The sequence below is a fragment of the Euprymna scolopes genome, chromosome 9, assembly GCF_053919585.1.
Source record: "Euprymna scolopes isolate OS-2025 chromosome 9, ASM5391958v1, whole genome shotgun sequence".
In the NCBI taxonomy this organism is placed as follows: domain Eukaryota; kingdom Metazoa; phylum Mollusca; class Cephalopoda; order Sepiida; family Sepiolidae; genus Euprymna; species Euprymna scolopes.
Genome location: NC_136490.1, coordinates 145982300 through 145995259, shown reverse-complemented (window position 1 = coordinate 145995259; position 12960 = coordinate 145982300). Strand labels below are relative to the sequence as shown.

General features: G+C 31.3%; 1 protein-coding gene across 2 annotated transcripts in view; it reads left to right on the top strand.

The window, feature by feature from the left end:
• Window positions 1-12960, top strand: part of LOC145284891 (WW domain-containing oxidoreductase-like) — an 820745-nt gene that overhangs the window by 405799 nt on the left and 401986 nt on the right. For both annotated transcript variants that reach the window (XM_080133963.1, XM_080133964.1), the window contains exon 4: window positions 10212-10390. In XM_080133963.1, the coding sequence (XP_079990089.1) occupies window positions 10212-10390 (179 nt within the window). The remainder of the gene's footprint in view (window positions 1-10211; window positions 10391-12960) is intronic.

The window sequence follows — 12960 nt, the reverse complement described above, 5'->3', positions numbered from 1 at the left end:
CAACAAATATGTTTTAATAAAGCTGATATTTTTCTGGATAGCGCAAAAAATTGTTTGTTTTTGAGTGGAAAAACTAATAAGGTGCAGCAAATATGAGTTTATTAACATTTCCTTTGTATTTTAAATATAGAACTAACCCAAATGAGATAAATTAATAAGTACTAATAAATACTCAGAAAGTAATATTATGCTACATAGTTCAATACAAATAATAAAATCACATTGTAAGAGGCAGTTTTTAATTTACTCCTTCACTCCAGAACCTCTTGTTCTTATTTGAATGTTTCCTTTTGTTGTTCAGGGTTGCCAGATTGGCCTCCTTTAAAGGCAAATTTCGCAAAGCAGTTTAGCCTTTAAAAATTGTATTTGGCCTTTTCCAAAGCATAACATGTTTACTAACTAAGGAATAAACAAGCAGAATATTATATAGCTAGTACAAACCGTAATAACAACAAAATTTTAATCAGGCCTGAATAGCTATATCTATAATAAAATAGAGATCTACATAATTTCATAATTATATATATATATATATATATATATATATATATATATATATATATATATATATATACGAAGTGCCTTCAATAAGTTGCCAGACTTTTTTCATATAGGCACTTTTATTGATAGTACACACATAAAACTCTAGTCCCCTTCGAAGTAATCTTCCCCGGCTGCAATGCATTTGTAATGTTCCAAAAACTTCTGGAAGGTCCTATGGAAGTCCGCTTATGTGAGCGTGTCAATGACTCTAGTCACAGCCTCTTTCATTTCCTCAATTATCTGATGACAACAGCCCCTAAGGTTTCCTTGAGCTTAGGAAATAACCAAAAGTCGCAGGAAGCAATTTCTGAACTATAGGGAGAGTAAGGAACTATCTTGATGCCCGTCTTGGTCAAATAGTCTGTGACAAGGACGAAGTTGTGTACTGGTGCATTTCTACAAATCTTCTGCATCTTCAGTTCCTCATAAACAATTGTGTGGACAGTTCCCACACTGACATCAAACTGTGCACGACGGTTCTTTTCCATGAAATTCTTTATTTGGCCAATCAACTCTGGTGTTTTGACTTTTTACTCCTCCCACAACTCTCATCATCCCTCACAGACTCCCTGCTTTCCTTGAATCTCTTATACTACTCAGAAAGTGATGCACGATTCATACAAGACAGCCCAAAAGCAGTCTGAAGCATTCCATACGTTTCTGTGACAATCAGGCTTTAGTAGAGTGGATTCCAATTCCTGCTGTAGCTGTGCCTTTGAACTTAAAATCATATAAATTGGTCAGCTATCTCATAGATGTGTATATTATATATTATATAGATGTATAGTTGTAACATACTGAATTTTCAAGAGTCTATGACAATTTTAAATGCCTGTACAAAAACAGTCTGGACACAAATTGAAGGCAACTTATATATATATATATATATAATTTATTAATGTGCACATTTTCTGAGATAAAACATCTGATATAGCTTTTTGATGAATCTCAAGCACGTCATTCACTTTGTTTTTGTAAAAGGAAAAAATAGCGAAAATAATTCTGCAGACATTTTGCCTATTTATGTTACTGGCAAGTATTTTTAAAATATATTTTTTTTAGTTATGGAAATGTCAATAAGTCACAATTCATATTTCTGTTGAACTTTCTAAAAGTGAATGACATGCTCATGGTAAACAACTTTGTATTTCGTGACTCGTACTAAATAATTTATTACTTCAGCTGCATAAGAAAGCTAGAAAAATATTCTGTGTATGTATGTGTGTTATAAAATCGATATGTAAAGAGTTACAGCATTCCAATAGGTTTCAATAAAGATGACATTTTTTTTGGACGAATCTAAAGACACCATCGAAATTTTACTACGATTCCATTTAAAGTCACTAAGGGCAATTATCGGTTAGGTCCATTAAATAACTGAAATTATATTTTGAATGTCGTCCACACTGATGATTAAGCCTTCAACCTCCAGAAGAGTGTAACTTACAAATAAATTTTACTAAATACTTTATCTACTATGCCATAAGTCTTTGCAGACAATTCTAGTATGAATCTTATCATTTTTCATTACATATTACTATTCATTACTGCATATTACATACATATATATATATATATATATTGCAATCATAACAGAAAGACCCGTTATGATGTTCATGATTAAAAGTAGGAAATGAAAAAAAAAAATAATAGGGGAGGCCAGCTGACCAGTTTCGCCTTCACTTTTCATGAGCTGGATCAAGGGATTTCTGTTTTTTATTAATAAAATCGAGTGAAATGGAAGGCGAGACGTTTAAAATAAAATGGCAAACGATGCGTTTAAAAAATAGCAATATAGTGTATTAGAAAAAACAAAATGAAAAAAAAAAACGGGATACACTATATGTCTAAAATACCGATAGATATGATATCACCTAGAGACTAATCACGTTCAAACCTAAGAGACATTCCCTTTACTTGCAGAGAGAAGGCTTCTTTAAGCGAACGTGAGTAGTCTTCAAGATCTTCAGGTGATAGGGCGAATAAGCATGACTCAGAATAGTGAATAATATTTTATTAATAAAAAACGGAAATTCCGCGATCCAGCTTATGAAAAGTGAGAGCGAAACCAGTCAGTTGGCCTCCCCAAAGAAATTAAATATGAAAGTGTGATACTTAATCAATTCGAAGGAAATCGAAATAATAAAAGAATTAAAATAAAACGAGGATGAACGAGGTTAGTCCAAACGGCTTGTCCCCTAAAAATAGGAATTACGAATATATATATATGTATATATATATATATATATATATATATATATATATGACAAATGTATTTTGGTGTCTAAATGGTAGCTATTTTGTATATATTTTTAAATAGTATAATGCTGAAAAAATGGATTTTTCGGATTTTTACCATATCAAATCACATTTCAATTCCTTTTGATGTATTGATTGTTGCTATTTCTTCTGATGAGTTAAGGGCATAATAGATTCACTAATTGATATAATAATTAAGTGATTGATGTTGCGCTACGAAACAGATAGCGTCAAGAATTGTATAAGTCAAGTGAATTAAAGGAATAAATTATAAGATGGTAACATCATGAATTTTGGAATATAACTTTCTGTCATTTATTCTATGTATTGCTCTGTAATCACATTGAGCTTCTTATATAAGGATTGGTATATAAAAGGAAAATATATTTATACAGAAATATATATAAATATAGTAATAATGATAATATATATATATATATATATATAATAATGATGATAATATCTATATATATATAGTAATAAGTCGTAGTAATATATATATGTATATAGTAATAAGTAGTGTGTGTATATATATATATATATATATATAGTAATAAGTAGTATATATATAAATAAGTAGTATATATATATATAGTAATAAGTAGTATATATATAAATAAGTAGTATATATATATATATATAGTAATATGTAGTAGTATATATATGTATATATAGTAAGTAGTTGTGTGTATATATATATATGTATATAGTAATAAGTAGTTGTATATGTATATATAGTAATAAGTAATTGTGTATATATATATATATATATATATAGTAATAAGTAGTTGTATATGTATATGTATTTATAGTAATACGCAGTTGTATGTATATGTATATATAGTAATAAGTAGTTTTATATATATGTATATATAGTAATAAGTAGTTGTATGCATATGTATATATAGTAATAAGTAGTTGTATATATATGTATATGTACATATAGTAATAAGTAGTTGTATATATATGTATATGTATATATAGTAATAAGTAGTTGTATATATATGTATATGTATATATAGTAATAAGTAGTTGTACATATATGTATATGTATATATAGTAATAAGTAGTTGTATATATATGTATATGTATATATAGTAATAAGTAGTTGTATATATATGTATATGTGTATATATAGTAATAAGTAGTTGTATATATATATGTATATATAGTAATAAGTAGTTGTATATATATGTATATATAGTAATAAGTAGTTGTATATATATGTATATATAGTAATAAGTACTTTTAAATATATGTATATATAGTAATAAGTAGTAATATATATGTATATATTGTAATAAGTAGTAATTATTATATATATACAGTAATAAATAGTAATATATATATATATATAGTGATGATCATATTTATTGGCACGGTAAAATAAAAGTTAAGTTTTGTCTAATAAATTCTAAAAAAGGGATTAAATTAAAGAAAATAACAAAGTATATTATGTATTTTTAACTGGCCTTTCCGATGCAGCAATCGGATTTTAGAAAAAATAAATAACAAAGGAACAACAAACATAATTGCAAAAAACCCTTGTTCAAAATTATTGGCACGGCTTTGTTTTTCTTTTAGTATCAGTATAATATCAATCAATTTCCGGTTTACGTGCTTTCTGAACTTTTTTATAGCCATATTATGCTTGTTTAACGCTAATTCAGTGAATAATTCTTTTCAGATAATTTTTAGATAGCGATTTATTTAAACTATTATAAGTGACTAAATTATAATTTTCAATCGCCATGGTTAAAACTAAGGAACACAGCGAAGACGTCAGGAAGCTTGTTGTAGCATGCCATACCAATGGGGAGGGCTATGATAAGATTTCAAAGAAGCTAAACCTTCCCAAATCCACTGTTAGAGCCATAATAAACAAGTTCAAATCGCAAGGCCACGTTATGAGTTTAGACGGTAGAGGGAGAAAAAGGATTCTTTCCCCAAGAGATGAATGGAAAATTGTTCGACAAGTAAAACAAAACCCAAGGATCTCTGTTGGGGAGATTGTTGATGAACAGAGCACCTCTGGAGTGAATGTATATCGACATACAGTTGGTAGAGTTTTGAAGAGAGCTGGTTTAAAAGCATGTCGTCCGAGAAAGACTCCCTTATTGAAGCCTATGCACCTGAAAGCAAGGCTAGCCTTTGCAAAACGTCATATTGATAAAGATGTTGCATTCTGGAAACGTGTTCTATGGACTGACGAAACGAAAATAGAGTTATTTGGCCATAATAAAGTGTCTTATATTTACAGAAAATCTGGCGAAGCTTTCCTGCCTAAGAACACCATACCCACAGTGAAGCACGGTGGAGGCAGTTTGATGTTTTGGGGATCCTTTGCTGCCTCTGGACCAGGGCGACTTGTTAAGGTCACAGGTAGCATAAAAAAGGAAGATTATGTTAAAATATTGGATGAAAACCTGAAAGACTCTGCTAAAGAGCTCTCACTTGGTCGTCGTTGGTGGTTCATGCAAGATAATGACCCAAAGCATTCGGCTAAACTGACTAAGAAATGGCTTGAGGACAATCATATTAATGTTTTGGAGTGGCCATCACAAAGCCCAGACCTTAATCCAATTGAAAATTTATGGAGAACATTAAAATTGAGGGTAATGCAAAGGAAGCCTAAGAATCTTATTCAATTGGAGGATTATTGTCAGGAAGAGTGGGCTAAAATTACTACTGAAGAGTGCAACAACTTGGTTGTAAACTATGAAAAGCGACTGAGGAAGGTAATCAAGGCCAAAGGCTATACAATTGATTATTAAATAAATCGTACCAATAATTTTGAACAAGGGTTTTTTGCAATTATGTTTGTTGTTCCTTTGTTATTTATTTTTTCTAAAATCCGATTGCTGCATCGGAAAGGCCAGTTAAAAATACATAATATACTTTGTTATTTTCTTTAATTTAATCCCTTTTTTAGAATTTATTAGACAAAATTTAACTTTTATTTTACCGTGCCAATAAATATGATCATCACTGTATATATATACAGTAATAAATAGTAATATATATATATATATATATATATATACAGTAATAAATATGTATATATGTAGGAATACTAAGTAGTGATATATATATATATATATATATATATATATATATATATATATGTAGTAATAATAGAAATATATATATATATATATATATATATATATATATATATATATATGTAGTAATAATGAGTAGAAATATATATATATATATGTAGTAATAATGAGTAGAAATATATATATATATATAGTAATAATAAGAAAAAAAAAAAAATATATATATATATATATATATATATATATATATATATATATATATATATATATAGTAATAAGTGGTAATACATATTTAGTAATAATATTTATATACTAGCATTTCCCGGTTGTTTGGTAGTTTATGTTGAGCAACAGAGAAAAAAGCGGTCAATTTTTTAAAGTTTGACCCCTATTATGACCCCTTAACATTTATTGTTTTGGGCTCAAATTAAGTTATTAAGTTAGATCCATGTCCAAGGAACCTATATCTAAAATTTTAAGTGTTTAGACACAAAATTGTCGGAGGAGTTTGGTAGAGTTCTCAAAGGTCAAATCATTGAACTTTGACCCCTTAATCACCAAATTTCTGGCCGAAAACCTATTACAAAGATTTTTCCAAATCTCAGTACTCTGTATATCAAATTTCGTGTTTGTAGACTTAAAATTGATAGTTATTGCGTAGGGAAATGTACACAGACACACATACAGGCGCGTTCACTTTTATAGATATATAGATATACTACTAATAAGTAGTAATATATATATATATATATATATATATATATATGTAATTAGTAATAACTAGTAATTTATCTATGTAAGTATGTAAATAATAAGTAATACATATAAGTAGTAATATGTACAGTTAAAGCCGAAATTATTGGCACCCTTTCAATATTTACGTTTTTTAGAGGAAAAACATTTTTTCACTAATTATTTTTATTAAAGTGTTGATGAACATTTATGTCAACACTTTTAGTTTATAAAATATTCAAAATAAATATTATTAATGATAACAAAAAACAGACGAATTCAAATTTATTGGTATCAATGATTTTATCATAGAATTTATGATATTTTATGCAAAATAAAACTTGTTTATTATGATTTGGGTATTGCATCATCTTCTAGAACGTTCCAAAGCCTTCTATAAATAATGTGCAGTAGTCAGTCCTCCACCAGACTGCAAGGATGGTTAACACCAGACTGCAAAGATGGCTAAATTTAAGGAACACAGTTTCGATGTTAGACAGAAAATAGTGGATGCACACATGAAAAGTAGTGGATACAAATCCATTTTTAAGCGTTTTGAAGTTCCTGTGTCAACAGTGAGAAACATTATCAAAAAGTATGATGTTTTCAATACAATTCAAAACTTGACAGGTCAAGGCCATAAAAAGAAACTTTCTCCCAGAACTGCACGACAAGTCATTTGAGAAGTGGAAAAGGACGTGAAAACTACTGGTAAGAAAGTAGTCCAACAATTGAGCGATCAAGGTATTAAAATTTCTGTTTCAACATGGAGGAGGGCACTGAAGTCATACAGGATTCAGGAGTACCGACCAAGAAAGACTCCTCTCCTCTCCAAGAAACATGTTAAAGCCCACTTAGAGTTTGCATGGGAAATTATTGACAAGGATTCAACTTTTTGGGGTTCAGTTTTATGGTCAGATGAGACTAAAATTTAACTTTTTGGCAGCAGAGATGTGTCGTTTGTGTGGCAGAAGAAAGGAGAAGCCTTCAACCCAAAGAATACAGTCCCTACGGTGAAGTATGGTGGAGAAATCGTATGTTTTGTCGTTGCTTTTTGGTCAATGGCACTGGAAAACTTGTCACTGTGGATGGCATCATGAGGCAAGATCAATACATTAAAATATTGACTGAAAATCTGAAACCTTCTGAAAAAGATCTTAGTCTTGGAACCAATTGGGTCTTCCAACAAGACAATGATCCAAAACATACGGTGAAATCGGTGAAGAAATGGCTTTTGGATAATGAAATAAACGTCATGAAGTGGCCAAGTCAAAGTCCGAACTTGAATCCAATGGAAAACTTGTGGGCTGTGGTGAAGGTGAACGTGAAAAGAAGGAAACCAAGGACCTGAGGGAATTAAAAGATATCGACAAGAAAGAATGGTTTAATATTCCTACTGATGTGTGTAGGAATTTAGTAATGTCGCATAGAAAACGTCTGAAAGCTGTTATTAAAAACAAAGGCTTTGCAAGTGGCTATTGATAAAGGGTGCCAATAAATTTGAATTTGTCTGTTTTTTTTTGAATATTTTATAATAAACTAAAGGTGTCGATATAAATGTTCATCAACACTTTAATAAAAATAATTAGTGAAAAAATGTTTTTTCTCCAAAAAAACGTAAAAATGAAAGGGTGCCAATAATTTTGGCTTTAACTTAGTGTATATATATATATATATATATATATATATATATATATAGTAATAAGTTGTAATATATACAGTGTGTCCCAAAAGAAGCTGATGGCTAAAAAAAAATTCATAACTTTCTTAATTTTTTATATTTTTCTTTAATTTTTTTAGATCATTTAGAGCAATGGTTCTCAACCTTTTTTTAATCATGATTTTCTTTTCTTTTTAATGTATTTTGGTGAACCCTTATAGCTTATTTTATTTTTCAGTAATGCAAAGAAAATCAAAGGACATATATCAACAGTTTATCTTGAAGGAAGCCTGAACCGATATTAACATTACATATAGCATGGAGGTCCACATGGACCCCAGTTGAGAACCATTGATCTAGAGTAAAGTTTCCAAGGTCATTATGAATCGTTACACTACCGAGGAGCGGATATTTATCGTAGAGTCGTATTTTTGGTTGAATGAGTCAATATCACAAACTCAAAGATAATTTCAACAAAGAAATTCCCCTACTCCCAATGCAATAAAAGCTATGGTGGCTCGATTTCATGAGCAAGGGTCTGTATGTGACCTCCTTTAATTTGGTAGACTCCATACAGCAAGAAGGGATAAGAATCGTCAGAGATTAGCAGAGAGTGTGGCCGAGGATCCATCCACATCAGTAAGAAGGAGATCAAGTCTAATTGGGGTCTCTCTCGATCATTTCTACACAGAATGCTTCATGAAGAGGGCAAATTTTCATATAAAATTCAATTGGTGCAAAAGCTTCAGCCAAACGATCCGGAAAAAAGGCTGGAATACACATTGCAATTCCAAGATTTGGCCAATGGGGATCCAAACTTTCTCAAAAACCTCATTATGTCTGATGAGGCCCATTTTCATCTGAATGGGTTCATAAATAAGCGAAATTGCAGGATTTGGGGATAAAACAGCACAGCGGGAATTACACTCTCAAAAATGTACAGTATGTTGTGGAGTAACGGTGGATGAAGTAATCGGACCTTACTTTTTTGAAAATGAAGGTGGAGTGAATGTAACATAGACAGGAGCTCGGTACCACCAGATTCTTGAAGATTTTGTTCGACCTTGGGTACAAAACAAACCACCAATGTGGTTCCAGAAATGATAATGAGAAGCATTAAATCTGCTCCGGCAATCGAATAATTTCTCGTAGCTGTGAGATAAATTGGCCATTCCGCTTGCCAGATCTCACATGTGCAGATTTCTTCATTTGGGGTTACTTCAAAGAGTGGGTATACACAAACAAATCAGCCACAATAAATTCCCTTAAAAACAATATAGAGGAGGAAATTAGGGCCATAAGCCCTGAAACATTAAGATGTGCTGGACAATGCCCTGCAGAGAGCACAAGAGTGTGAAAATGAAAATGGTGGACATTTGTGTAACATCATTTTTCATAACTAAAATTAGACCTTGTGAAAAACATATCCTAGATTAAGTTGTGTAAATAAAATTAGAACAAGTAAGGTATAATATCTTACTATATCTCAAAAGATCCCGGAGAGGCTCCTCTATCTACATATAAAAATTGGTAAGCATAACTTAAATATTGAGGAAATTAATCAAATTTAAAATCCGTCAGCTTCTTTTGGGACACCCTATATATATATATATATATATATATATATATATATATATATATATATATATATATATATATATATATATATGTGTGTGTGTGTGTGTGTGTACTGAGGCTAGAGCAAGTCATGTGTTTACTCTCTAATTTTTGTTTAACAGAATCTTTACATAATTACACACTATTACAGTGTGAATTATATATATATATGTATATATATATATATATATATATATATATATATATGTTGTGAGTAAAGTAGTAATAAAAAGTAGTAATATATATGTTTTAATGAACTGACAAAATAATTCAAAATTAGACGTTTGTAAATTAATTTATTCTTTATAAACGCACAAATCCATTTCTTTATTGTTTAGTCATATTAATGAGAAAACCACATTCACGGATCCACGACTGGCCTTTGCTGAAGAAATTGTTGAAGCACCGCTTGATTTTCGACAACGCTTTGATGGAAACTCAACTGGAATGCAAGTTCTTCAAGGGCTGGACTTTACTGGCAAATATGCGATTGTTACTGGAGCCAACACAGGAATCGGTAAGATTTTAATTTTTGTTTGCTTTTCTTTTTATACATACAATAATAATAATAATAGAAAGAAAATGGTTACTGAGTTCTTAGAATACATCTAACAAGTCTTGTAAACGATGTTTATGAGTGATGATTTTTTTCTGTTTCAGGTTTTACATTAAACTCAAACTCGGCAGCCATTTCCTTTTTAGGCTGCCGTGTATACAAATTACAAACAACAATTATAGAAGATCAGCAAAAACGTCCAAGGGAACTGAAACTGTCGGAAATCTTATAAACACTACCCCACCAAAGGCATACAAATAAAATACTAGGCACAGAATGAAACCTAGGGAATCTGAGAATTAAGGAATCTACAAGTAAAGAAATTCAATCCCAAAGTCAACAATAGTCATGCACAATTGTAGTTTCTTTATATAATGACTCAAACACTAACATAACTATTAACAGTTATCTAAAGCTTTTGACAGAGTATGGCATGAGGGTCTCCTCAGGAAAATCAGATCATACGGTATCACTGGTACAATACTTTACATAATTAAATCCTTCTTAGATAAGAGAAAAATCCAGGTTGTTCTCGACGGTTGTACATCTAAACAATATGATATAAATGTGGGAGTGCCCCAGGGGTCTATCCTTAGACCTCTACTGTTCCTGATATTCACAAATGACCTCCCCGACAAAATTGCCTCTGAGATGGGTATATATGCTGATGACACCACACTCTATAACAGGCACGACAGGAAAACAAATGAACACATATCTAAAGAAATGGCAGAAACACTAGCGGATGATCTCCAATCTGCAGTGGAATGGGGACAAAAATGGATGGTCACGTTCAATGCCGCCAAGACTAAACTACTTTCATTCAATAATTACAAGAAACCTTCTCTACCACCTATAGCAATGGCCAACGACTCTTTATCTGAGAGTACATCTTTCAAACTCCTTGGCCTAACGTTCACAGGAAACATGAGTTGGAACAATTACATTGAAGACATTGCCAGGGCCGCTGCAAGGAAGGTGGGCTCTCTCTACTGCCCTAGAAAACTACTAACACCCAAAAGTATCCTGTACCTCTATAAGGCAACCATTCGCCCATGTATGGAGTATTGCTGTCATATTTGGGCTAGTGCATCGGCTACTAGTCTCTCTCTCCTTGACAAGGTTCAAAAGAGAGTCGCAAATCTGATAGGTCCTGAACTGGCATCTAAGCTTCAGCCTCTGTCCCATCGACAAAACGTTGCATCCCTCTGCCTGTTCTACAAGTATTTTAATGGTGAATGCTCTAACGAACTGCAAGCACTTGTGCCCCCATGACGTGAACACCCTCGACAGACCCGACAAGCTGCAAAATCCCATCCCCACACTGTAGAGATCCCTAGATGTAAAGATCTTTCTACTTCAGTAGTTTCTTCCCCAGAACCGCTAGACTTTGGAATTCCATTCCAGATCCCTGCTTCCCCAACTCTACTGATGTGCAGAAGTTCAAGTGCAACGTGAACCGACATCTTGCTGCCCAAATCCCTACATAGTACCCCAGTAGTTGTGGCCCCTGATAGTAGCCTCCTACACCAAAGTGGCAATGTGCCTTGTTTGGAGTGAAAATGTAATAAAAAAAAAAAAAAAAAAAAACAGGCATAAATTTCTTTGAGATACAAACACTATTTACTAATATTTGATGCGCATGTATGCTGAAATATCAGCAGACACACATAAAGCTTGCATCTGACACTTGTACAGGACACCAGCATGCAGCACTAGAACAACAGCATATTCTTTTTCCTGTTTTGACTCTCAAGTGTGTATCCATTTATATCTTATGTTTTTATATAGAGTGATGTGGTTCTTGGTTGATTAACTGTGTCGGATATATACTCAAGAGTCAAAACATATTCTGTTGTCACAGTCCTGATGATAATTGATACGTAACATAATAAATATAATAAATAAATAACTAAATAAACTCATAATATAATTAATCACTATTACTTCCTTAAATAAGTAATAGAATATATAAATAAACAAATAAGAAACTTAAATAACAATTATAGTTTTAAAAATCAAATAAAAATAGAAGGATAGAATAATACCCAAGGAAAATAAATCTACTTCATTCTGAAATTACCACAACAGTAACCCCTCTTGAATAGTATCACTAGACAATACTAAATAACATTTACAATAAATCAGTAATAGTATATGTAAATAAATAAGGTAAATAGTATCAGTTACAAAATATATGAGTGAAAAAAAAATATATAAAATACTACCCAATGGAAATAACTCTACTTAATTCTGGCAGTTATCTACCTTGTACTTACTACTAAATAAAACAAAAAGGACAACATGTGTATGTACATAAACAATTATAAATGAACAATTAAAGCAGAAAACATAATAATATAAATATTACTGCTAAAATTTGTAATAACTAGCAAAAAAATAATGCACAATCATGTAAACCTGTTCTGACTGTAATACTGCTATTTGCAACTTCTGGTATAAACACACATCCACCGAATGATTGCACATATGTTTTTCTTCCTCCTGACTCTCGAGTGTGCATCCATTTA